The sequence below is a fragment of the Drosophila takahashii genome, chromosome X (genome assembly GCF_030179915.1).
Source record: "Drosophila takahashii strain IR98-3 E-12201 chromosome X, DtakHiC1v2, whole genome shotgun sequence".
NCBI lineage: Eukaryota > Metazoa > Arthropoda > Insecta > Diptera > Drosophilidae > Drosophila > Drosophila takahashii.
This window is the reverse complement of record NC_091683.1, coordinates 8,780,174-8,805,382: the sequence shown is the minus strand read 5'-3', so window position 1 is coordinate 8,805,382 and position 25,209 is coordinate 8,780,174. Positions and strand designations below refer to the sequence as shown.

Here is a 25,209-nt window from a genome sequence, read left to right as displayed (position 1 = left end):
GAGATTTCTGTGGCAGTTTCTTCTTTTCTAATATTGGTAATGTGTCTAAAAGTATGAAGTAAAAAAAGAATTTTCTTTTTCGGAATAATTCTATAAATCTTTCGGACTAAAAATATTTTATTGCATACTTTTGGACACCTTTTAAAGTAGTTTTTAAAACCCTTGGGATTTCTGTGGTCTTTTCCCTTGTTTATTAAATATTTCCTCTATAATTCTTTAAACCCTTTACACTGTGCCTTTCAATCGAGCATCCACTTTTGTATTTCAATTTTTTCGCTTTAATTTTTTTTTTATTTATTTCACAGTTTCATGTGCAAACGACTTACCCTCGTGATATCGCTGCAATGCAGATTCCAAATCAGATTCCAATTTGCCATCCTCCGGTTGCTCCTGCTCCTCCTCTGGCTTTTCAGCGGATTTCTCCCAGGGATTTTCCAGCTTGGACTTCTCCGCCGGCGGCTGCTCCTCGGCATAGTCGTCGTCCACAAAACGCGTTGAATGCCGCTGCTGCTGCTGCTGTTGTTTCTTCTCGGCTGTCAAGTAATTTTCCTCGGATTTTTCCGGATCGAAAGCGACCAACTTTGTGTCATAGTAGTGCAGCTGGCCCACATCCTGTTCATCCTGGCCATCCTCATCGTTGGTATCCTCTTCCTGGACCGCCGATGCCCGAACCCGACCGATATCATAGCTGCCATAGTATCTGGTTTCTGTGTTCTGCGGCAGACCAAAGAAATTCCTCTTCAGTTTGCGGCCAATTGTTGGCCAAGTTCTTGGAGTTGTTGTCGTTGTCGTTGTCGAAGTTGTGCTAGTTGTTGTTGAGCTGCTGCTGGTGGTGCCTTTTGATGTGGCCAAAGTGGCTGGGACCTTGGTGGTTGTTGATGTGGCTACTGGGTATTTTTTGGCCAATTCATCATTGTCAATGGGCGACTTAATGTCCTCGTCGTCGTCGTCTTCTTGGTTGGGCAATACTTCATCATTATCCAAATTGTCCTCGATATCACCAATGGCCTCATCCACCTGTCTGGACTTCTGCTCCACCTCCTGCTCCTCTTTCTTGGCCGTTGGTTTATTAAATTTTCGTTCGTTTAATATTTCAATAGCATCGAACAGCTGTGACGTCGGGTATTCCCCCAGTAAATCACCATCATCGCCCCGCTTCCTGTCTGTTCTTTGCTCCTCCTGTTGACTTTTCTGTTCGTGCATATTCTTTAATTTTTTATACTCAAACCCAAAACTTTGCCTGCCAAAGTTCGCGTCGTCTTCCTCGTCGTCGCCGGAAGTGAATTTGGATTTTCCGCCACCGGGAACAAGCGTTTCCATACCCGATTTTCCAGCTGCGGCAGCTGCAGATGCTGCAGGAGGTGGAGATTCCTTTGGCGGCCTTCGGTTCTCTATATTGTTTTTCAATTTGTAGTTGTAGTGGCTTATATTGTTCTTCTTCTCCTTGGAGCGCTTCTGGTTTTTGTTATTTTGGTATTTCTTAGCGTCCAGGTAAACACTGAAATTCCTTGAAGTGGGCCTTTGAGATTCAAGTACCTGCAAGTAGTCGCAATGCACAGAGCGAAAAAGGTTAAAGTATATTTTACAACATTTTCTTCGTAACAATCGTTATAAATTCTATAAAGGTGCTTAAAAGTATGCAATAATATTGTTAATTTTCAAAAGATCTATTTTTTACTGCATACTTTTCGTCACCTTTATAAATGGTTGTCATTTTTTTGGAACTCCTTTAAAGTTCTGAATTGTGTTTATAAATTTGGAGGAAAAAACAATTTGTAGTGCACAAATGAAAAAAAAGAAGAAAAACAAAATATACTCAAAGAAAACTCTTTCCTAGAACCTCTCTTAAGAATTTTACTTTGGCATTCCAAAGGTGTGGGCGCACATGTGCAGCTAGACAATAAAATGAAAGTTTCATTTCGAGCCCTTGGCTGTGCTTTCCACACTCAACTCAAGTGTCTGCAAATCGTTGATTACAGGAGTGGAGTACGGGGAATTTTGGGGGAATCGCAATTCCAAGGAATTGTCAATGCAATGGTGGTACGATCTACTGAGTGCATTCTAAAGTGCTAAACGATGTTTTGGCCTTCTTATTTCGCCTTCCTGGTATTTCGAAGGTCAAATCGTCAGTCCTCGTTATATAAAATGTTATTTTTAGGCTCTTATTAACCATTCACTATTTGCAATGAATTAGTTATAGCTTTTAGGTCTTCTATCTTGTAAAGCTATTCCTGCAAATTTAGGACGTGATTCTAAGCTTTTAAGGTCTTCTTTTGTTCTCGGGCAGCCTTCCCCCTTTTGATGGCAATTATTTTTCTGCCTAAATTTTGGTTTCAAAAATGCTTTCAAGTGCCTTTGGCTCTTGCTCTTCTCGACTTTGGTCCCATTTTTTGCTCAAGTGAATTTCAATGTAGGAATCGAGTATTGGGCTAAGCTGCGGCCCATCATCCCTTCCACCTTCTTCTTCGGCTGGAAAAGTAATTTGACTTGGCCGCTCGCATTGTGCGACATTTCAATGGACACCTCCTATAACCCCCATCCACTTGTCGCATATGACCCCACTTGGTTCAATAGAACTGACCTCATTCGGAATGGACTTGACTGTAGGCTCGGGCACTTTATGAAGCATCTGAGCACTTATGTTTGTCTGTGTACACTAAAAAATGTCAAAAAAAGAGAGAAAAATCTCTGATTTGTATGCCCTGAAAATATGAAATCAGTGTAATGGCAAAATTAAAAACTTGTTTTCCAAAAATAAAAAAACATTCCGTTTTTAATAGCGCCCGAGCAGGGATCCAAAGTTGATAATAATTTAATGTAATTTGTATTTTCGGGCCTACTCGGCCACCTTCAAAAATACAATACTTATAGTAAGTAATAAAAAAGTTCACCCATAGGTACATGGCGCCCGAGCAGGGACCGAAAGCTCCTGATAAATAAATCTCTTATTAAGCCATCCAAAAGATATTAAATGATTTATTTACAGCCTTATTAAATGATTTATTTTAAGGAATTAGTTCCTTTAAAGGCATTTTAAAAATTTAAGGCCAAATAATTCAAGTCCCTGCTCGGGCGCCATCTGTAAATATTTTTTCAAGTGTAAGTCATGTGTGTGTACTTACGATATCAGCCTCGGATGCATCCTCGTCGTCGTCCTCCTCCATCAGCCCCACATCATCGTCATCATCCTCATCGTTGGCGGAGGCGGCGGCGTTGGCGGTGGCATCTTCCTCCTCGGCGGCGGCGGCAGCTGCAGCAGATGGAGCATATTGAGCGTCCTCATCCCCAATGTCGCCGTCGTGCTGGTCAAATATGTCCTCCGGAATGGAGGCCTCTTCTTGCAAATTGAAATCTGCAAGGCGAAAGGAGAAGGCGAGAGGCGAGATGAGTAAGTGAGAGGAGGCTACCTGCCCGGGGGCGTCGTTCAGGTGGGTCAGAAAAAGCCAGAAAAAAGACGCCGCAATCCCCACAATAAAATAACATAGAAAAGGTCAGCAGCCATGGCATCTCAAGTACATTCCTAACACAAAAAGAAAGAAGAAAAAATGTATATATATCTACCAAGTCCTCTATGTTCTTTTGCCGTTTACTTAAATAAAAGTAAGCTGCTTGAATTGACTTCCACTTTGGGTCGCCCTGCGAGCGGCCATATATGCAGATGTATGTAGATATATCTCTGTGTGTGTGTATCCGCATGCATGACCTGGGCAAAATAGGTTTTTACTCATAGTTGAATAGACAAGAATTCTTTTTTTTTCCCCCCACATGCGGTGGATCTTTTATGCTCTGTCATTGACTGAATTGCCATTTGGGGAAACTCAAGAAAGGACGTGTGGAGAAATGGGAAAGCTTCGCATGCAGGATTAAAATAAAAATGGCATTCGGGAGCCAAACGAGCGATAAAAGACGGCGCAAATTGCCAGTGAAATTTGCCAGTTTTTTGTGGGGTTTTTCACACGAAAATATTATCAGAAATCATATCGTTCATAACGTGTAAGATACTTGTTTACAGATTTCTTTTAAAGATTCCATCGAAATTTTTAAGAAAGGAAATGTTATAAATAATTTTAAGAAAAGGAAATGTTATAAATAATTTTAGGAAATTGTCACAAAAACTCCGAGTGTCAGCCAAGTTAATAATTTGACCAGGCCAGATGTTGCCATTTCTAGGCCTCTCGAATTATGGAAATTTTATTCAGCACGCCTTTTATTATTGCCATTATTGTCCACTGCTGTTTGTGTTTGTGCGACTAATTAAATTCTTTTTACTGTGATTAAATTAACACAAGCTCGGTAAACACTCACACACACACAGCCAATCTCCGGAGACGAGCCTACACTTTTGGCCATGGGAAACATGGAAAACTGGGAAAGCAGAAGAAGCGCCGGCGGTAAAAGCAAAGTTGAGCCCAAAGTGAGTGAAGAGCAAAAAAATGCGAAATAAAATCACGCAAATGCTTTTTATGTCCCTCGACGCTATGCGGTGACACATTTGTGGAGAGCGGGAGCAAGGAAGACAGCGATACGGCAGAGACGGAAGAGAGAGAGCGAGACGGGGCAATGGGAGCTACGGAACGGGGGACTTTGGACTGCGGAGTTGGTAGGCAGAGGCGCTCAAGTGGGCGTCGCATTGAGGTTATCGTGATTGCACAGTGGTCGTCTCAGAAGGATAAGTCAATAAAAAAGTATTACAAAATTAAATTCAATTTAGAAATTAAAAAAAAAAAATTGTAAAGATTTTAAAACTGAATTTTAGAAATTACTACGGTTTCGAAGTAATCATCAAAGCTGTCTAAAAGTATGCTGTGAAAAGAAATTTTGGAATTCAATTATATTGTTGCCTACTTCTAGTTGCCTTTATACGAGATTTTATTTGTAAAGATATTTATACAAAATATCGTAATTTTTTTGTTTTAAATTTGTAATAATGTTACTGAGTAAATCCATTATATTTTAATTATTTAATTAAAATGATGTTAAATTCTTTATGCTGATTAAATTTAATAGACAGCTTAAGCTATTTAATGGGCTCATTATTTGGTTTCCACTTGACCCCACAGTGTTTTGGTGTGTCATCGCCTTTGTTGCCCGGTTGTCGAGTGGTTGGCTGCTTCATCTGTCCTTTCCCCCCTAGCAAAGGGGGTTGCCCTGCCCCTGGTTATCCTTGCATCCCAACCCCCCTGTCCAACCTTCCTTCTCTCTCCTTCCATGACTGTTTCATGGCATAATGAATAAATGTCGCATTAATTTGCACGCAGACCCAAAGGGGGCAAAAATGTGGGAGATACCAGTGGCATGGCACAGGGGGGGGGGGGGGGGGCTGGAGTGCTGATGGAACGAATGCGGCACGTTCTGCACTGACTTTGCTTGCGGAACGCCTGTTTTTCTTCATAGCTTTCGAGGCAAACAACGCAAATCCATGCCAAACACTCACGCACATACAGATATTGCACGAACGTGTGTGAATGTCATATGAAATCGCGTAAACAAACTGACCCCCAAAGCACCCCCTTTTTGTAGCCCCCCCTCCCGAGATACACGAGATACCCACCCCTGGCAGCAGTGCATATTTGAATTTTGTGGCACTCCGGAGTTTAATTATTATGCTTGTAATGAGCATGTTGCATATTTTAGCAGACCCACAGAGTCCGCTTTGCTTAGCCGTTTTCCATTTTCCGTTTTCTATTTTCCCACCACCCCATTCCAGCCCTCTGGCCATTTCCTCTATCCACTTTAGGCTAATTAATAGACAGATGATTCAGCTTCATGCAGTGCAGCACAGCGGGCCTTAACCCCTCATTTTAGCATTTTAACATTTTACCATCGCCCTGCGCCATGCCTTAATTAACCCATTATGGCCTGTTGATTTTTCAACCCCAGCCATCTCCATTTTGCACCTCTGCCCTTTGCTAACAACTTTTTGCATAATTATCCAACGATCTATTTGTCCATTCAACTGAGCAATTTGTTGGCCATTCCCATTTTCTTTAAATCCCCTTGGAAAAAAAACCACAAAACATTGCCTACTTTTAGGCGCTTGAAGGGGCATTATTTTGCAAACCACAAAAATGAGTTTATTAGAAACCTGTAAACAGAACTAAACGGAAGAAAAAACGAAAAAATAAACAGGGAAAATCTACTTTTGAATGGCAAACAAAATAAACGAACGCTGTGTTAGATAACGTTTCGCATGGAATTTTTGCTGGTGCCCTCAGATTAGAAATGGTTGAATAATCCCCAGCCATAATGGGTTTTTACGTATCTGGGGGCATTTATCGTTTTGTGCACTTTTGCCACGAATAAATGATGGCAATGCAAGTTATGGTCAAAAGAAAATATAATTTGGTTTATTTTTTGCAATGCTAATTAACTGACAAAAGTTTTTGGTATGAAAGTAAATATTATTAAGTATTTTGTTTAAATTTCTGCAGGTTCCTAGAAATATTTTAGCTTTAAAAGAGATATAATTTTGGATACTTTTAAGCATGTTTACGAGTGATTTAAAAAGTCTAGTGATCCTTGTTTTAGTCTAGCTCTTTTTATATAGCACTAGATGGAACATTTAAAGAAAACCTTGTTTCTGGGAAAACTATTTATTAAGTCTAGAAAAGCTTTGCATTTTGTATGAGACTTGCAATATTATTATCTTGCCATTACCTTTAATACAATCTGTTTGCTACAGAGTGAATTTATTGTGTTGGCGCGCGAAGCTTGGATCCTTTGAATCCTTTTTGTATCCTACATGTGTGTGTGGGAACTTAAGCATCAATGTATGTGTGTGTGCGCCTCTTGCCTGGGTGTGTGTGGGTCTGAGTGTGTTTGGCATTTAAATTTATTTAGTGCATAGTTGGCAGCAAGACAACAATGGCGGCCACAAAAGCCACTAAAGTCTAATTAAAATGTCCGCAACCGTAACAATGTGCGGGACAAACGGAACGCATTGTTGTTCTTGTTGATTTTTTGTTGTTGTTGCTGTTGATGCGACAACAAGTTTTTGGCCGCCTACCGAACATAAAGCACAAAACACAAAACACGCCACCCTCTCGATTTAAATGGAATACCGAAAATTGTTGAAATTGTTTTGGGCGAAATGCGAAAGTTAGCCGCCAACATTCTGGTTCACTTGACATCTGCCCTAGTTGACTTTTCCAGAACCCCACCCCCACCCGGTGACCTTGAAAAACTACCATGGTTGTGGGTGGTTAGTTTCCTTGGTCCTTTTGCCTTCTCTCCACGCTCCACGCGGCGTATGCGTAATATATGTCATCGACATTCGTCCTGTTCGTGATGTTTTGTCAATAAAATAACAAACAAAGCGTAATCTGCGATGAGCGCTCGTGGTGCAACGTGACGTATGCGTAATGTGCTTTGCAATTTGCCCAAAAAGCGGAGGAAGCCAGTAAGTCAGAAGACTAATTTTGACAACTTGCATTCACGTCCACGGAAGATGTTATGACACACTGCGTTTGACTTGCAGTTGACTAGTGCTCACAATGCGCAATGAAAGGCAAGTCTTTTGGCTTGTGCAACCTGGCGTATGCGTAATATTTTAATGACAATGCTCTAAAAATAAATTAAAGCTGAAAATTGTATCATTAGATGGAATATACGTTTATGAAATCACTTATAAATGTGCTCTGTATGATGTGAAAAAAGAATAGTAAATTTATATCACTTTGGCATTAAAATATATTGTTGCATACTTTTAGACACCTATTTTATTTGAATTTATTAATATAGCTTTTCAAAGATACGACGAACATCAGTAGAACAATGCAAATTTGAGGCATGGCAAGCTTACAAATTGCCACAACTATCGATAATATGAATATGCAATTCAATTTCCAAATAGGATTTGTGTGGCTTACAAGGCATTGCATGGACTGGCAAACATTTGCACCAGTCTGTGCATCGTCAGTGTTTTGTAATCCCCATCTCTAAGTGGAGACAGGAAAACAACCCGATACCCTATAGCCCTTAACCCTAACCCCCAACCATCCACCCTTTTCAAATCCCTTAACTATTCATCGATGTCATGGCATATTTAAACATAAGCCAAGCTAATGTTCCAGACACACACACACGCTACAGAAAGTGCAAAATGTTCAAAGCCTCCCATTTAAATCGGCTTAATATCTCCCTGCCTTTCAGTCCTTCAGATACAAAACCGAAACTCTGGCATCCGACCCATTTGCATTTTTATGATGCTAAAATTGCAACATATTCTCAAAAGGACCAGCAACAAAAAATTGTTTCAAAATACGATAAATATATAGGTAAAAGGGAAAAAAAGATAAACCAACAAACAAACAAAATAAAAAAAAGGAAAAATGCAAATAGATGTGTGTGTGGATGGAAAAAGCACCGAAAATGTCAACTATTCCTTATTTTTTGTCGAAAACCTCGAGGCCAAAAAGGGCGAAAAATGCGGGGAGCCAAAGAGGAAAAGTCGGATTTTGGCATTAAAAATTCCTACGAAATATGCTTAATAAACCGACAAAGCCATTTTCATTCTACTTATTGTCTCGCTCTCTACGCTCTCTTTTTATACATTTCGGCACATCCTTCCTGGCATATCCTACTCTTCCCACATTTTCCCCATAATTTTCCTGCCTTTCTGTCACCTGTATAAGCAAAATGTTTGGAAATACAAGCCAGCGGCTAAAATACTGTGGACTACATATATTTCCAGCCAAGTGGTAAGTGAGATGCTCTACAATATTTAAAAAATATATGTTTACAAGTTTAAGAAAAAATATTGAAAATTTTAAACATCTTATTAAAAATTAATTAAATAATATTAAAATTATTTTATGCTGATAAACAACTTATATGGCTTTTTTGTAAGGGCATCAAAATTGAACTTTGAAATGAGCAACCGGAGTGAAAATAAACAACATGTTGCTAAAGGTAAACCGAATTAAGTAAGCTTTTTAAAAATAACAAGTTAAAGAGAGCTTGCCTTCTGGCTTTCTACCACTAAAATAAACAATTTTAGATTGGCCAAAAATACAAAATATCACACTGACTGACTGATTTAAAAATTTAATTTTTTTGTCTACCATGAATTTCTTATTCAACCAATAATAGATAAATAAAAGAACAACAGAATATATGTGGGCAAATTTATGATATGCGTACGTGGGATATGTTTTATGTCCTTTGGCTAGAAATCCATAAAACCGCCTCGTTATGTTAAAATATAAGCAAGGAAAAAAGGCGAAGGAAAACCCAGGACAAGTCGAACGAAGCAACAGAACGAGGGTGGATCGAGGGGTTCCAAATAAAACAAATCAATTCCGATTAAAGATGAAATATTTGTGGTATTTTCAATGTTTTTAAATAATTTAATAATTTAAAATTGAATATTTATCTTAAAATATAGAAAGGTAAAATATTTGTTAAGCTAATTCTGTATGATACAATCCCACCTCGTTTTGGCCCCAAGAATGCCTTAAAATATGTATGTATTTACGAGTATCTATACATATAAAATTGCCAGCTTTCTTTTTTGTTTTGTGTATGCAAGCCAACCTGTTGTTTCATCGTGTTTTTTATGCCTTTGATTTGCCTTGTCTCTTTCGTTGTTGCTTTTTTTTTTAGGGGGAAGGTGAGTGAGTGGGTGCTAAAATACGAGGAAAGCCCTCCCAGTTTTCCCGGGGATTGTGAAAGCGTTTAATGCCATCGAAAGTAATTTGCCACACAGATGGACAGTGGCAAAAAAAAGAACGAAAGAGGCGGAAGAGCAATGTGTGGTGACTTAGGCTAAGCCGATTTCTCTCATTTCACTTCATTTGAGCTCACAGCTTTTCACCCCTCCCCTCTCCGCCCATTTTCCTTACGGCCAATAAGCAAATTCACAAAATCTTCCTCTTGCCAGACTTTTTCGGGGCCAACAGGTGACAAAATTCCCTATGCTTTTGGCTTATAATTAAATAAATTAGGGACTAAATTAATCAAAAGCCACATGCACAAGTGGGCGTAGCAGGAATAAGAAACCACTGAAGTGTATTAGATACACTTATCTATTTTTTTGGGGAGCATGTGTGATAAAAATATTTTAGATTTATCTTCAAAAATTTCTTAAATAATTTTTTGTGCTTCAAAAAATAACTAAAAAATTCTCAACAAATTTTAATTTAATCTAGAAACACTTTTTAAAAAATCTATATATTTAAATTTATCATTAAAAATTATTTAATTAATGTTTGTGCTTAAAAAAATATTTGGTAAAATGCTAAATAATTTTTTTATTTAAATAAAAACAAACTTTTTAAGGAATCCTTAATAAAGAAGAACTTTATCCCTAACTTGGCCAACTTCATGAGCTCATGGCTGCACTTGCATGGCAAGTGGCCATGTGAGATGTCCATTAAACCGATTACGGTTTTATGGCGCTTCACTGAGCAGTTCAAGCTGGCCACGCCCCCCAGATACCGCCCCCATTTTCCCTTTTCCCGGACCGTCCGTCAACTTTTAGCAGCCTCGTGCTCAGTGGAGTGTTAAGCGTTTTGGCACACAAAACCACGCACATTCCAGGACGGCAAAATGAGGGAGAGGAGGAGGAGGTGGAGGCGCTGGTCCTTTGACCAAGACGCGGGGCAAACAACATGGCCAACAGACAGGGAAACAAACGCAGACATGGGCAAACACAAACACACTGGCCCAAGCGGCCTGTTTACAAGGCCTTTACATGGCAGCTGCGTGGCCGAGACGAGCAATTAATTGAACTCCGGCCGAGGCTCCAACTACTCCTCCTTAGCCTTTTCCCCCATCCTGAACTCTCCAGCTCATAAAATCCAGGGGAACAAATGCAAACAACGGCCGAGGAACATTGGAGCTTTGGGTAAAGAGACAATTGCACAGGGAGAAAATTATCCTAGCTTTAAAATTAGTCTACGGCTCATTAAATATTTATCTCTGATAAGAGAAAAAATTAAAAAGTGAGAATGACTGCCATTAGAGGTTTCACTTAATTTTTAATTAATTAAAAATACTTACAACTTGATTTTAGTAAATTCAAATTATACTATGGTTCATTAAAGATTTATCGCTGATTAAAGAAAAAATAAAGTGTGCCACAAATGGTTTTAATCAATTTTTAGTTAATTAAAGTCATGGCAAAATTAACCATTTATTTTTTTGTTATTTAGATATATTACTAATAATATTTTAAATTTGTTGATGTGCAAAGAATTTTGTCTGAGGACCAAAACCCATGAATTTGGTTAAGCAAAAACGTTGGCCAGGCCAATACACACACAAATTCCATTGTCATGCTGTCATCGATTTAATTGGCATTGACTCAAGAATACTCTGGGTTTTTGGTAGATAACTGAAGTCAAACAACAATGATTGTTGGCCAAATTCTGCTGAAATGCGTAACTTGTGTTTTTCCGGAAATTTGAAGTCAATTAAAAAGCCAAAAGGTATTTTTGTGATTAAAAATTACCACACTACAAGCTGTAGTTTTCTGCATTTAATATTTTAGAGTTCAGGTTTTTGCCTCTAGTATCTAACAAGCTAAGAAAAAAAACATGTGTTATCCGGGCTTGAAAGTTTAATACCAAGATTAGCACGTTTTTTGTCCTGTCCTGATGTCTTGGCCATGTGACTTCTACTTGCTCGGCGGCAATAACAGTAACACTTTGGCCAACAATTGTAGGCTGGTCGGAACACATGTCCTGCGACAAGTCCTTCTCTTCTGCTCCTTTCCCTGGGGGCGTAATCGACATGTTGTTGGCTCCTCAGGGATTTTGCTTCAGCACCCCCTCTATTATCTAGCCCGCCGTCCATGTCACTTAGCAGAAAATGGCAGGGGGGGCTTGGGGGTTGAGATTAAAATTTCATTGCGGCGGAGTGCTGATGATTTTCGCCCGCCAAAGTGAAACTTAGTGCTTTGTCAAGGCGAAAGAGCTGAGAAGTTTGTGGTTTCATAGAAAATTAATTACGATAGGATTTTAGTTACAGTAAGCAAATTATGTTTTTGGGTTTCGTGTTCACAAAATGTGGTATCAATTTAAATTAAAATGCAGCTTCAAGTCTTGAAATATTTTCAAAATTGATAATAAATTAGTGTTCTAAGATTTTAAAAATGTTTTATGCTTTTAGGCTTATGTTGAAGATATTTTAAAAAATAAAATATTTTCAAAAATCCTCTGAAAATGTTATTCAAAAATATCTTGCATACTTTTAGTAAGTATTATTTTGAAGAGATTTTAAAACAGAAATCCGTTGCGCTGCATTAGCCAGTATAATTAATTAGCTTAGTTGGTGTGACGGCGGTGTAAATCCGCACTTATCACTCTTAAGCGTTCACCGTGACCCGTGATCAGTCACTGCTTGTGACCGAGACTCAACCGCAAAACTGTCCAACTGTTGATGGATTATGCTCCATCAAAATCAAAGTCTGTGGATCCAAACTGATAAATCCCTCACAACACACAGCAGTTCCTCACCTCGCTGCTGCAGGAAAACATCATTTACAAGCCGATGAAACTTTCTTGTCTGGCGAAACAGTTTCGTCTCTAAACTTTTCACTCAAAAAACCCCCTTCAAAAACCCCCTCTCAGCTTATTGTGGAATTATGCAAATTTACGCAGCTGTAGCTGTGTAGCCGTTGATGTTCCTGTTTTGTTCTTGTGCCGAAAAAAGAGAAAAGGCGGATTGGACTCGGGTACATCATGTGGGCTTTCGAGAGCTGTGGATGCTGTGGCATCAGCTTCAGCTGCTTTTTCGCCATAATGCAATCATAATCGAGACACAGATACACGGACTGTTGGTACATTTGTTCTGCGAGTTCTGTCGTCCTGTCTTTCTGTCGCCATGCGAATGACAAACTCCGCAAACTCCGCCAGAAACACAAAACATACGGACTGGCACACTGAAAGTGGGTGGGGGGAAATCCGGCAAAAACTGGGGAAACTGGAGAGTGGAGTTGACAACACCAGCGCTTACAAAACGTTTCCAAGTTTCGGCGGAGGTCCTAACTAACCAGTGCTATACATCACCCTCCAAAATAGGGTGCTTCTGCCTGCTTACATCAACTTTTGAAAACGGAAAAATAATAAGAAATTGTATGCAAATATTTTTGTTTTTTTTCTGTAACTTGGCCAAAAATGGTCGTACACCAAAAATACATACTGTTTTGAATAGATAACAAAATAAGAAATAAATCCATGACACTCTCCGGGTGGTCTTTAAAAAATAAAATTTTGACAATTTTTCAATTTTTTTATAAGGGGATACATCATAATTTTTTACGAAAAATGGCAAAAATATAAAATGTCCAGCTTTGAATGCCAATCGATTGGAAATTTAACAACGAGTTCAGAAAGGTATGACAATCCATAGTTGGACCAATATTTCCGTTGTTAAGGCCAAAAAACGAACTATTTTTTTGTGAAAAATTGGGTTTTGATTTTTTGGCTTAAATTTGAATTTTTTCTTTTTGTTTTTTGCTGTAACTTGGCCAAAAATGGTCGTACACCAAAAATACATACTGTTTTGAATAGATAACAAAATAAGAAATAAATCTATGACACTTTCCGGGTGATCTTACAAAAATAAAATTTTGACAAATTTTCAATTTTTTTATAAGGGGGTACCTCATAATTTTTTACGAAAAATGGCAAAAAAATAAAATATCCAGCTTTGAATGCCAATCGATTGGAAATTTAACAACGAGTTCAGAAAGGTATGACAATCCATATTGTGATCAATATTTCCATTATTACGGTCATAAAACGAATTATTTTTTGTGAAAAATTAGAATCTGATTTTTTGGCAAAAATTAAAATTTTTTCTTTTTGTTTTATTTGCTGTAACTTGGCCAAAAATGGTCGTACACAAAAAATACATACTGTTTTGAACAGATAACAAAGTAATAAATAAATCCGTATTATCATTTAATTTTTTTCTAAGCGTTCCACCCTAATGCTGCCATTCTGAAACGAAGTTTGGTTTTTCATTTCTCAGTTTCAGTTTCGGTTTCGGCTTGGCTCGTCTGGGAGACTTATGGCCAAAAGCAGGCCTGCCAAAAAGGGAAGGGTGAGTATGAGGAGTTAGCGGTGGTAGCCCTCGTGAAGAAAAGCGTGACCCCGAACGAAACGGTAAAAGAGATTTGGGCAATCCTTGTCGGAGGCATGCCACGTATTTGTGGCGCAATTAGGGGAACACACACTATCGCTACGGTGGCGCAGGAAAAGCGGTGGAAAATCACCAAACAACCTTCAATAGGCAACACTTTATGGCCAAAAGTTAAATGGTTGGAAAAAATTGGTTAATTACCTACCAATATGTTTAAATATCCTGCCAGGGCTGTCAAGTTTTTAAAATGTTGCCCTAACATTCAGAAAGTTTTGAATTGTTTTTACACCTCCCAAAAATCCTTTCTTTAATGGCTCAACTTTTCTGACAGCTCGAAAACACCTTGCAGCTGGCTGAAGAGCTCAATTTCCTCTGGGTAAAGCGTTCTTTTTGTTGTTGTCCCAACTGTTTCAGTGGAAATATAATTAATATTTGCAGACAGACAGCAGGCAGACAGATAGACAGACGGGCACCTAAAGATCCGACCGCAAAACATAAATAAATCACTGGGCTGTCAGCGGTTTTTCTCATTTTACAAGCTGCTGTCAACAGATCCCAGCAGCATATCGATTTAATTAAATATTAATCCCGGCTATGAGCCCCTAAGCCGCCATCAATTTTTCGGCCAAAATAGACAGACGCGCGCCACCTGTCGGCAAGGAAATCAACCTACAAATTGCCAGCTTTATATTCAATCCAATTCGTTCCGTTTTCCATCATTTTTGGGAGTCTGGCATATTGATTATTAATTTCTACTTCGACTTATATTTCTATTTCTATTACAGTTTCGCCTTGATTCCAATTTGCTGGGATAAAAAGCAGGACCAAATAATATTAGGCAAAATTCAAGGACACGTAAATGGAATTTGCTACGTGCGGCCGCTGAAAGCCCCAAAAAGAGCCAAACAAACACGAAAGCACATGGAAAAGGGAAATAACAGAAATTGAGAAAGATGAGGAGGATTAGGGAGGGCAAAAACAGGGACAGACAATGTCAATGCTAAGGTTCTATACTCAAACAGGTCCTTGAAAGGGTATGTTCCTTACAAGCATTCATTTTGGGCTAGTGATTTAAGAAAGTTATAAATTTAATATCTCGAAAGAAAAAAAAAGTTATTAAAAATTTAAACAAGTAGAAAAGAAAAATCATAGTTATGGCCATAATAATCATCCGTAATTATCGGCTTAATTATTAAATTCCAATTGAAAAACCCCATATATTATTTAAGCCGGCAAATTGCCCCAATATATAGGGTATATAGAACATCGATCCCCTGTTAGGCCACCTTTTTCCCGGGTTTGGCCATACAATTTGCGTTTTATTTGTTGTGCGTGTGAGTCGGGCAACAGCTGCGGTCCGTCCAAGGTCGAACTTAAAGAGATACCGAGATAATGGTTAACGGTTAAAGGTCAGATAATGCCACCCACCGATATATATACTTTAGAACCTAGATCAGACAAGCGAATATGAAAATTAAAGTGAACTCCACTATCTGCCGGCCGAGTTTCCATTAATTCATTGCTCGTAAATCAAGTCCAATTAGCTTTCTTGGTTTTCCATTTTCTCCATTTATTTTTCCTACTTTTTTTTAGCTCAATGTCACGAACTCTTTGGCTGTGCGTGCAAGGTCAAAAAAAAAAAAAGAGAAACGGTCGAGGGCTTAATTGGGTTACCTATATAGCAATGTAGTTGCCTGGACGGTACGTTTAAGTAATGTAATTAAACATGTAATTGCTGGCAATTATTCGCTGGGAATGAATATATCTAATCCAACCTTTTGGCCTGGCACTCGATTTATTGATCTATCACAGTTTATTAAAAATATTTATTATTCGAAATTAACAGATGATTTAAATGCAGATATATTATTTTCAAAATTTGTAAATATTTCTTATGTAAAAAATTGTTGTTCTACATTTGCTATTTTATAAATTTAATTTAAATTTTTAGAAATGCTGAATGCTTTATAAATCCGAAACGGACTGTAACCTGTCGCCATATCAAAGCCCAGCTTTTCACCTTTGCCCATTGCTACCCCCGCTCCCCTCCCCCGACTCTTCCGTTTTCCCATCGTTTTTCCGCCTCCATCTCCTGTTTTTCCTGTGTGACAATTTCTCTGGCTGATTTGCGTGTTGAGGCCTAACAAAGTATTATGCGACACGCCAACAGCCAATACACACACACATATCTGCACGCACACTTACTCTTTGGGACATATCCATACCCCCTCTCAATTTTCCACCACCACACCCCTTGAACTTGTCAACATTTTTGGTTGTTTTTCATGATTAATGAGCATAATTTTGAAAATGAAGTTTCAAAAATTGTTGTCTACCATTTTACCTACTGTTGCTGCTTCTTCTTTTCATCGTTCGCTGCTTCTTCTTCAGATTCTTCTTCTTCTACATCTTGTTTAACATGTTCTTTCTCTTCTTCTTGGCGTCTTCGTTAAGTGTGCAAACAGTAATTATAAATATGGGTGGCTCTACATCGTTTTAGCCAAGGCCCCGCCCCAATTTCCGGCCCACTTCTTACACCCCCCTCCCCCCATACATCTAAGGAGTGACAGAGGGGGGGGGGATGTACAGCAGTAGAAGAACAAAAATTTTGCTATAACGATAATTAGTTTTGTTTCCTGTTCCCCAGCCAAGTTTCTACGAATTGCGTTCTTGCATTGCACACCTTCGAACTACATAGTTCACCCCCTTTTTTGACACGCCTCTTTGTCACCCCCTCTAATCAACATACACATACATTTAGGGCCAGCATTTACACTTGACTGCAGGGCAAGAAAGTTTACGGGATTTGAAAGCGTCTTAAAAAGGGTCCTAAAAGTATGCCGTTATTTATTTTTTTTCATTTTAATTACTTTTAAGAATAAAAATAATTTTATAAATATTTCTATTAATTATTTAATATTAATATAAGTTTCTTGTTTATATTAACATAATTAATATGCGCTTCTTTTGAAATCCAAAGTGTTTTTCAATTATTTCAAGTGTAGCAGGCAAAAGGACACAGAAATTGGGTTTCATCTGTGGGGGAGAAAGACTCGCGGCCAGCATTTTGATTAATTGCATTGAGCTGCCTTCGCTCCTTTTTTCTTCTTCTTCAACTAGAACTGGTGCTTCTTCTTCTTCTTGTCCTGCCCGTCCTTCTTTTGACTTCGTCGTCCTGCGCTTTTTCAAATATTAAATTGTTGCCAGCGAAACGGAAGTGAAACATGAAAATGAAAAGCAGCAAGAAAAGAAGAGCGGAAGTGGTTCGAAAAATAATAGTGAAAGCGAAATGCCCTGCCAAGAAGTTAAAAAATAATATCAAAATAAATATTTTAATATTTAATATTAAGTTTAAAAAACCTGTTTTAATAAATATTTCAAATATTAAATACTAGTACGCGTCCTCGAATTATTTCCGAATTTATATTTTTTATTTTAGATTTTTATTTCAATCCGTTTTGGGTGATTTTTGTTACTTCGCGTTTTTTTATATATTAGTTTAGATAATACAAAATTATTTCTAATAATCATAAAACGAGTGCCATAATCATTTTACTCCCTGGCAAGCCAACTTTTTACTGCATGAAATGACTTTAAATTATGGAGTGTACTTTCTTTTGCGAGACTCCTCGGCGATTTTCCTGCGACCCGCCCACGGACTTGAGAGTCAATTAAAGTCAGCATAATAGTCGAGAGCTGTGGCAGTAAATCATATTGGATTGCAGGGGGCGAAAGGGTTCTCTGTGCTGCAGCAAGGTGGGGAATCGATAAGTAAATCATTCAGGGGGTGTCTTAATTGCCCCCGCATTGCGTGTTGAAAATTTCGATTTTAATTGCCATCGAAGTTCCAATCGAAGTTCACACCCATCCAATTATGGCGAGTCGCCCCGACTTAAAGCCAAAGGACCTCGTTTGTCCTTCCAGCTCATAACAATAAATTTCAAACGAAACATAAACAAAACTGGGCAAACTGCGCAAACTGGGAGACTGCGAGTCGTTCTAGTCAGGACTTTTAACTTAATGTCTCCGCCAGACGCCAGAGAGCCGGAGAACCGGAGGACAGATGACAGTGTGGAGGGTTTAGGGATCTGGGGGCGGGGATTACAAATTGACCCGAATTTCGGGGCCATGAGAAATGACCGGAAACGATCAAAGAACATTTCCGTGTGCCATGTGCAGTGTGTCAAATAAATCACAGCCGGGGGCCCTCGAAGGAAACTGCTGGAAATTCGGCAATTTTTAAGCAATTTTCGAAAAGCAATTACAAAGTGGACATCAAAAATGAAGGGGTTACAAAAATGCAATTAAATATGGGAAGGCAAACAGATAATACAAGTTTAACTTGTAATAATTTTTAAGTAACATTTTATTTTTGGGAGGCAGATTTATTTTGTTGCTAAAAGAATAAAATTGTTAATATTTTAATATATTTTTAAAAATGAGCTTTAAAGTTTTAATGCATTTTCCCCAAATTGAACAGCACAAATAACAAAAAGATATGTATAATTGTAGTTTATAAAATGTAATAAAAATCCCATATTTTGTGATACTTAAGAACCATTGTTCAACTCGTGGCGAAAAAAAACAGTTCGGCTTGATGTGTCCTTGCCTTGACATTTTTTTGTTCTCCTTTTTTTTCGGCCACAGAGCAACGTATATTTCCGTGCTCTTTTTGTTGGCCATAAATGACTCATTTGTATTCATTGTTACGCCCCGACGCTTTCGTGGGCGGCTTGGGAAAGGGGGGCGTGGCAATCTATCCTGTTGCGGTATGTAGTGCAAATGAGGAGCTAAGTTTTTTGTGTTTCTCGGTTTTTGGCTCAGTTATTTGGCTGGCTTGAAGCTTATCGGGGATTATTGCGTATACGCACTGTTGGCTTGGCGAGTGAATGGCTTGGTTGAAATATAAAGATAATCATAATGTGTCCTCTAAATCTAATTGACTTGATAAAACATAATCAGCCAAGTGCAAGTCATAATATTTAAAAAAATCATTTAATTTTATTTATTTATCAATTGCCTTTTTGCAGTTTTTGCTTTGTTTTATCATTATTTGGTTAATATTTTTTTAAAGTGAAACAGATTTTATGTTTTATTTGTAAAGAACCTTTTTTATTTTTTAGGCACTCTGCTTTTATTTTATAGACCACCTGTTTTCGCCCGTGAATCTTGGCAGTCACTGCTTGAGATATATTGCTTAAAAAAGAGACTGCCAGAGATCTCGAGTGGGTATATATATATATAGTATATATTATGTGCCCTTATATATGTATTGCCAGGACATGACCAAGTTGCCGGGAATTTTTAATGCTCCCTGTGCTGCCGTCGACGGTTTATTTTGTTCATCGCATTTCCGCGTGTTTGTTGCTTTGTTTTGAAGGCGGCACTAATGACATGCTGCTTAGGGTGCCAGTCGGCTGAGAGTGTGTGTGTGAGTGTGGGGGAGGGGGACGGGGGAGGATTGTGGGTGGTTGAGACTCCCCCATGGGTGGTGCAGTCCCACATGCTGGGGCACAGTGTGCAGCTAATTGGGGCAACGTGGCGCCATTGCCTTTGCCTTTTGCCTCATGGACGGTGTGTGCTGCCAGCTTCCACTTCACTTCGCCTCAGCCTTGCCACGCCCCCTTGTCCAACCGCCCCCCTGCCCCTCCACCCTCCGGATGTCTCTCTCCTTTTGGCTGGGGGCCCAGACATGCCATGCATTATTTTTATGGCATCATAAAAATTTAAATTAATTTTTTTTCTTTGCTGTTGCCACTCGGCACTCATACTCGCACACACATGGGGCATTTGTATGCAGCTGTTGTAGTCTGGCCACGCCCCCTACTTCCCCCCCCGCCGCCTCTTTCCGTTTTTTTTTTTTTTTATATAGCATATTTTTATTTATAGCGTTGATCAACCAACTTAATGGTTATAAAACGCATAAGTTAGAACATAGAAACAAATAACTGGAAACATAACATGAGTGTGGAAAGAACAATTTTATAACATTGCCTCTTTCCGTGGCAGTTAAAGTTTCCTTTCGTTTGGCGCAATTTTCCAGAATAATTTTCATTGCCTGCCACACCGACCATTCCATTCGATTTTTTAATTCATTTGGCCCCCACAAGTGCATTGGCAAACACCTCAAGTTGGCGCCCTTTGGGGGCCCCCTTTCGACGCCGCCCCTGGCAAAAAGGGAATAAAAAAGCAACCAACTCCTGACTTTATGGCTTCTGCCCGCCTAAAAGTATGCAGCGCATTTTTTATTTCCTTCTGCGGGCGGAAGTTCTTTTTTAGGAGCTTTTTTTGTGTGCAACATTATTGATTGCGGTTTTAGGTTTTGCCCATGTCCACTGATCATGTCGCCGAAAAATCGGAATGTGGTTTGCGGATTTATGTGTACTAAAAAAATATTTATACTACTCACTATAATGAAAATAAATATTATTTTATGGAAAAAAAAGTTTCTAACAAATTTAATATTCAATAAAAACAATTATTTAATAAACAAATAAATATGAAATTATTTTAAAACAAATGCTTAGCAAATAAAAACATTTATAACATATTCAAGTAGAATTTATAACCAGAAAGTAGTAAAACAAATTAGTTTAGCCAACTTAAAGCACACCAAACTACAAACGTTAACTTTTTGTGGGCTCAATCAACTCTGTGTTCCTCTCTCTTTCCCTCTAAATCGTCCCACCTCGCTTCCTCCAAGGCTGTAAGTGTGTGTTTGTGTGAAATGCAATAAAAACGAATTGTCTGTAAAATTTTTATTGCTGGCCACAGTTGGCGGTTGACTTGGCTGAGAGGTGTGAGAGCGAGGGAGATAGAACTAGATAGATAGATAGAAAGAGAGGCAAGAACCGGAAGTAACTTTGGCAGCTGCTCCTCTCATTGCGGTTTCATTTGAAATCAAACAAACTCTATTGAAATGTTTTCTAAATAATTAATCACTTTCGTCGCGATGGGAGATCTTTTCACTGGGGGATTTTTCCGGTTTCTATTTTTGCTTTTTTTGCGGCCAACTAAAAGTGCCCTTAACTCGTTTATTTTGCCCACATTCGGTTTGGGGCCAATAGAGCGTGACTTTCCGCGCCTTGGAAAATGTTTTACTGAGACTTGGGGGGTTTGAGTTTTTTTTTTTTTAAGGCATAAATATGCATGCCGGCGCGCCTGTCATTATGCAGCAAACTATTCGTACATGCGGCAACTTTTGCCTTTCTGCAAACTTGCCTCAATTACACCGCCCCGAAAGTGCTGGCTAAGGGGGCGTGGCAGGCTGTAGGTCCGCTGCCTTAAGTATGCACAAAAGCTACTTGCCGGATGCACAGAAAATATCTTATATAAATCTCATTTTAAATTTGGAAAATACTAAAAAAATATATATAGAAAATATATAGAAAATATTAATTTAAAATAATTTAAAAGATAACATTTTTCTAAGATAAATGCAATTAAATGTATAAACATAAATAATAAATAAAAAAATATAATAAAAAAGTATAATAATAAATAAATTTAATAAATACACATAATAAAAAAATATAACAAAAAAGTATAATATAAAAAAAACCGTCCTTCTAAGCTATTTTTCTGAAATTGTATTAATTTATTGTTTACAGTTGATGAAAACGTAAGATTATAAATGAATACAGTTGTGAACACCGATTTCTTGGCGTGTATTTAAAGATGCCTATGTGTGTGCGTGGTAGTAAGTAACCTACTTTAAGTTCTTTTGGCTGCCATCATCAGCAGCAAGAGCAACAACAACAAGGGTAATCACAGCAACAGCGTTGCCAGTCGCGATTTGTATGCAGCAAATTGGCAACGTCCAAGCGTTTGAGTTTGAGTAGGGTTTTTGAGGGGTATAACAGGGTTTACGGGACTGCGACTGGAACTGGGCCTTCATTTTGCAGTCGGTACACAGAAATTAAACAACAAAATGTTGCCACACAATTCGCGTGCCAAGCGATGCTCTCATTTCTCATACAAACACATCCAACCAACCATCCATCCATCCATCCAGCCATCCAACCATCAGACTTGTACCCTGGCGACTATGTACTCTATATGTTTCGGTAAAACTTTATGTACTAAACTGCAGCATTTGCATGTCAAACAAGAGCCGAAGAGCAAATTGTACAATGGGGAACGAGCAAAGTTTCCAGCCCACGGAATGGGGATCGCAGGGGCGTCTTGCCGGAGGGGGTCTTAATGCCCCCTAAGATTTTCTGGTAAATGGGGGAAATACTTCAGAGTTTTGGCAACAGATTAAGGAATTAGAAACTTTGGCAAATAAATGTTATGTATTTCAAGGCTTTAACAACTAGTTTTTAAATTAATAAAATATTTAAAAGCAATTTAAAGTTATAAAAGGTGAGAAAATCGGAAATATTTCTTAAGCTAAAAACCAAATCTGACGCCAAGATCAACCCACTTTCTTTTGTATCTTTTCGGCTTTTGTTAGCCCCTAGATTTATGACTGACAAGGAGCTTTTCTTTCGGCGTTATCTTAACCCAAGGATTTATGCAGCTCCTTAGCTCCTTGGCTCCTCTAAGGAAACAGAAACACCTCAAATGCATATATAGTATGTATGATCCCATTTTGCGGGCTTTGAAAGATAGTCACTTGACTTATGCTCGTGCCGTGTCTTAGTTAGTTACCTTTAAGTAGGCTATAAATACACCCCGTTTCTGGGTTTTGGATGGGTGGTTGGTAGGTGGGCTAATGTATGTCAGTCGTGCGCATAATTACAGTTGCATTGCATGTACAAACACGTGCAACACGAACCGGTTGGCAAACACTCACACTAATAACCAGGGCCCAAAAGAAAGCCGAAAGGAAAGTGCACACATGCAAGGCACACACAGATATAAATCCAAATCCGGAGCCAACTTTAATTGCATGTCGAGTGCTGGCAAATTGAACGCTTAATCATTTGATCCGCATGCATGGCCAGCGATTAGTTTTTAATGCGACTCGATTGACTAACTTGGCTAACTGACATGGCCTTTTTTTCTTTTGCAGGGAGCAGGGAGTCCTCTTTATAAGCACTAGGGTGGCCCCTTACTCACAAGCATTTCAATTAGATATTCGACTTTTAAATATCCAGCTAAATACTCGAATAAATTTCAATATTACTTATTAAAACTAAAAGAAATATTTCATAAAATATTTATAATTAAATTACTTTTTATTGGGTTCAGATTCTAAATATTGCACAATTATAATTAATTAATAATTACAGAACGTTTATTACTTAAGGGATTTAATCCTTCAACAAATAATTATTATTATTTGTTTTTAAATTCTTTTCCTTTAATATTCCACAATTGTATTTATAAAATAATTTCAGAAGAACTCTAATCATGTTTTTCAATAACCCATCATATGCCCAAGGCAGGGTACTACAAACTTTTGATTGACACTAATTGGTTCGACGGCGACAGTTAAGTTGGCTCAGGTGTAGATGCCCTACATAAGCAATTTGCCCACTTAAAACCAAATAGAACCCATTCCATTGCCCTCGATCCCTCAGCTCCCTCACCTTTTGCCATAGTGCCTAAACAAATAGAAGGAATTAAACGAGAAACGTAGATGGAAGTACAGAACTTTGAGCCAAACGTTGACACACATCCACATCCAAAATCCACATTCAAAATCCGAAGCCTGCTAAGCTACGCCCAAAAGTTCAACGAAAACTTTGCTCAAGATTGAGTTTTTGAGATTTGACTGCAATTATGACAAAAATCACAGACAAAGTGATTACAATTTGCAAAGGATTTTATATATATTTAATTTGGGACATTTCGTCAAGGCTTTTGTCTGCATGTCACCGGAAAATAGGCAATTTGTGAGCAAGCACAGGAAAAGTTATATTGTTCGCCATTTGGGTAATTAGTAAAGTTGAAAATGTTTTAACCGTTTACATGAGTCATTAGTAAATGAATATTTTGGCTCCTAATTAATTTATGTTAATAGGTATTAGCTTGATAATCATACAAATTTTTTTTTAAATTCCTATTATAAACTATACTTATGTCTAGCAGCTTATTACATTTCGCTCTGTGTGCCGGCATCGAGTTAAAGGCTTAACTTAAAATGCTCTCAGTGGCCGTAACAGTCGAACAGAAGCTTATTGGACTTGAGGGCCAGGGAAATACGGACTGACCATTGAGTAAATGTTAAATGCTGCCGAACAGGGGCGTAGGCAAGGGAAAGGGGGTTACTATAACATCATTGGAATGCCGGTCCCAGCCCACAGTCATAAATTTGTCTGCGCCATTTGCCTTCGGTGCCTGAAAATTAATTCATTATCGATTTTCGTTTCGTTTCATTTGCTCTGGCTTGGTTTTTTTTCCCTTTTCGTATTCCCTGTAATTTTGAAGAAAGGGGTGTGTAAGGATAACAAGCCCTTGGAAACATATTATTAAGGATGCACTTTTGCCTGGGAAAATTTTACTAAATTAAATAACACTTGACAAATATTCAAAAGAAAATAAAAGAAAGTCCAAGTTTATTATTTTGTGTAATTTAAGGCCATCGAAGTTAAATCACCATTTTTAAAGGCAGAGAACAAAGGGTAATAAATGGCTGTAAATCTCTCGATTAATTTTTTTTTTGTTGCCGTTCGGACCCGGCTTAAATGCGGCCATTAAAAACAGGCTGAACGTCCATGGAAATGATGATGACGACGATGACGATGGCAATGCCTTCGAGTAGCATTATGAATGGATCATTTACAAAGTCAACACAATTAAAATACACGCCCATCGACCGACCGCAACTGAAAATCGAGGCGGGCGGAAAAGCGGTGGGCAAACGGGAAAACAGGAAATCGGCGGAAGATGCCAATGGGAAATGCGAGCACGAAAAAAACCCTTTTCAACTCCGCTGACACCGCCAGACATCCGGAACCGGTGTAACCAGTAACCAGTTACCAGTAACCAGTATTCAGTCAGGTAAATGAGCCCCCAGAGCTCGGTAGTTGGGAAATGCGGGTCGCCGTACAACGAATGCGAATATGAAACGTAAAATATTAATAGGGCAAAATGGTGTGGAGAAAAACAAATGCGCCAACATCGATTGATGTCCTTGGCTATGGTCATTACCATATTTCAAAGGACACTCGG

At 38.5% G+C, this 25,209-nt stretch overlaps 1 protein-coding gene across 1 annotated transcript in view; it reads right to left on the bottom strand.

Moving 5' to 3' along the window:
- Positions 1–25,209, bottom strand: part of LOC108068100 (uncharacterized) — a 38,700-nt gene that overhangs the window by 3,594 nt on the left and 9,897 nt on the right. Inside the window, exons 2-3 of the mRNA XM_017157504.3 lie at positions 3,123–3,352; positions 327–1,536 (exon numbers count right to left, since the gene is read on the bottom strand). Of these exons, the coding sequence (XP_017012993.2) occupies positions 327–1,536; positions 3,123–3,352 (1,440 nt within the window). The remainder of the gene's footprint in view (positions 1–326; positions 1,537–3,122; positions 3,353–25,209) is intronic.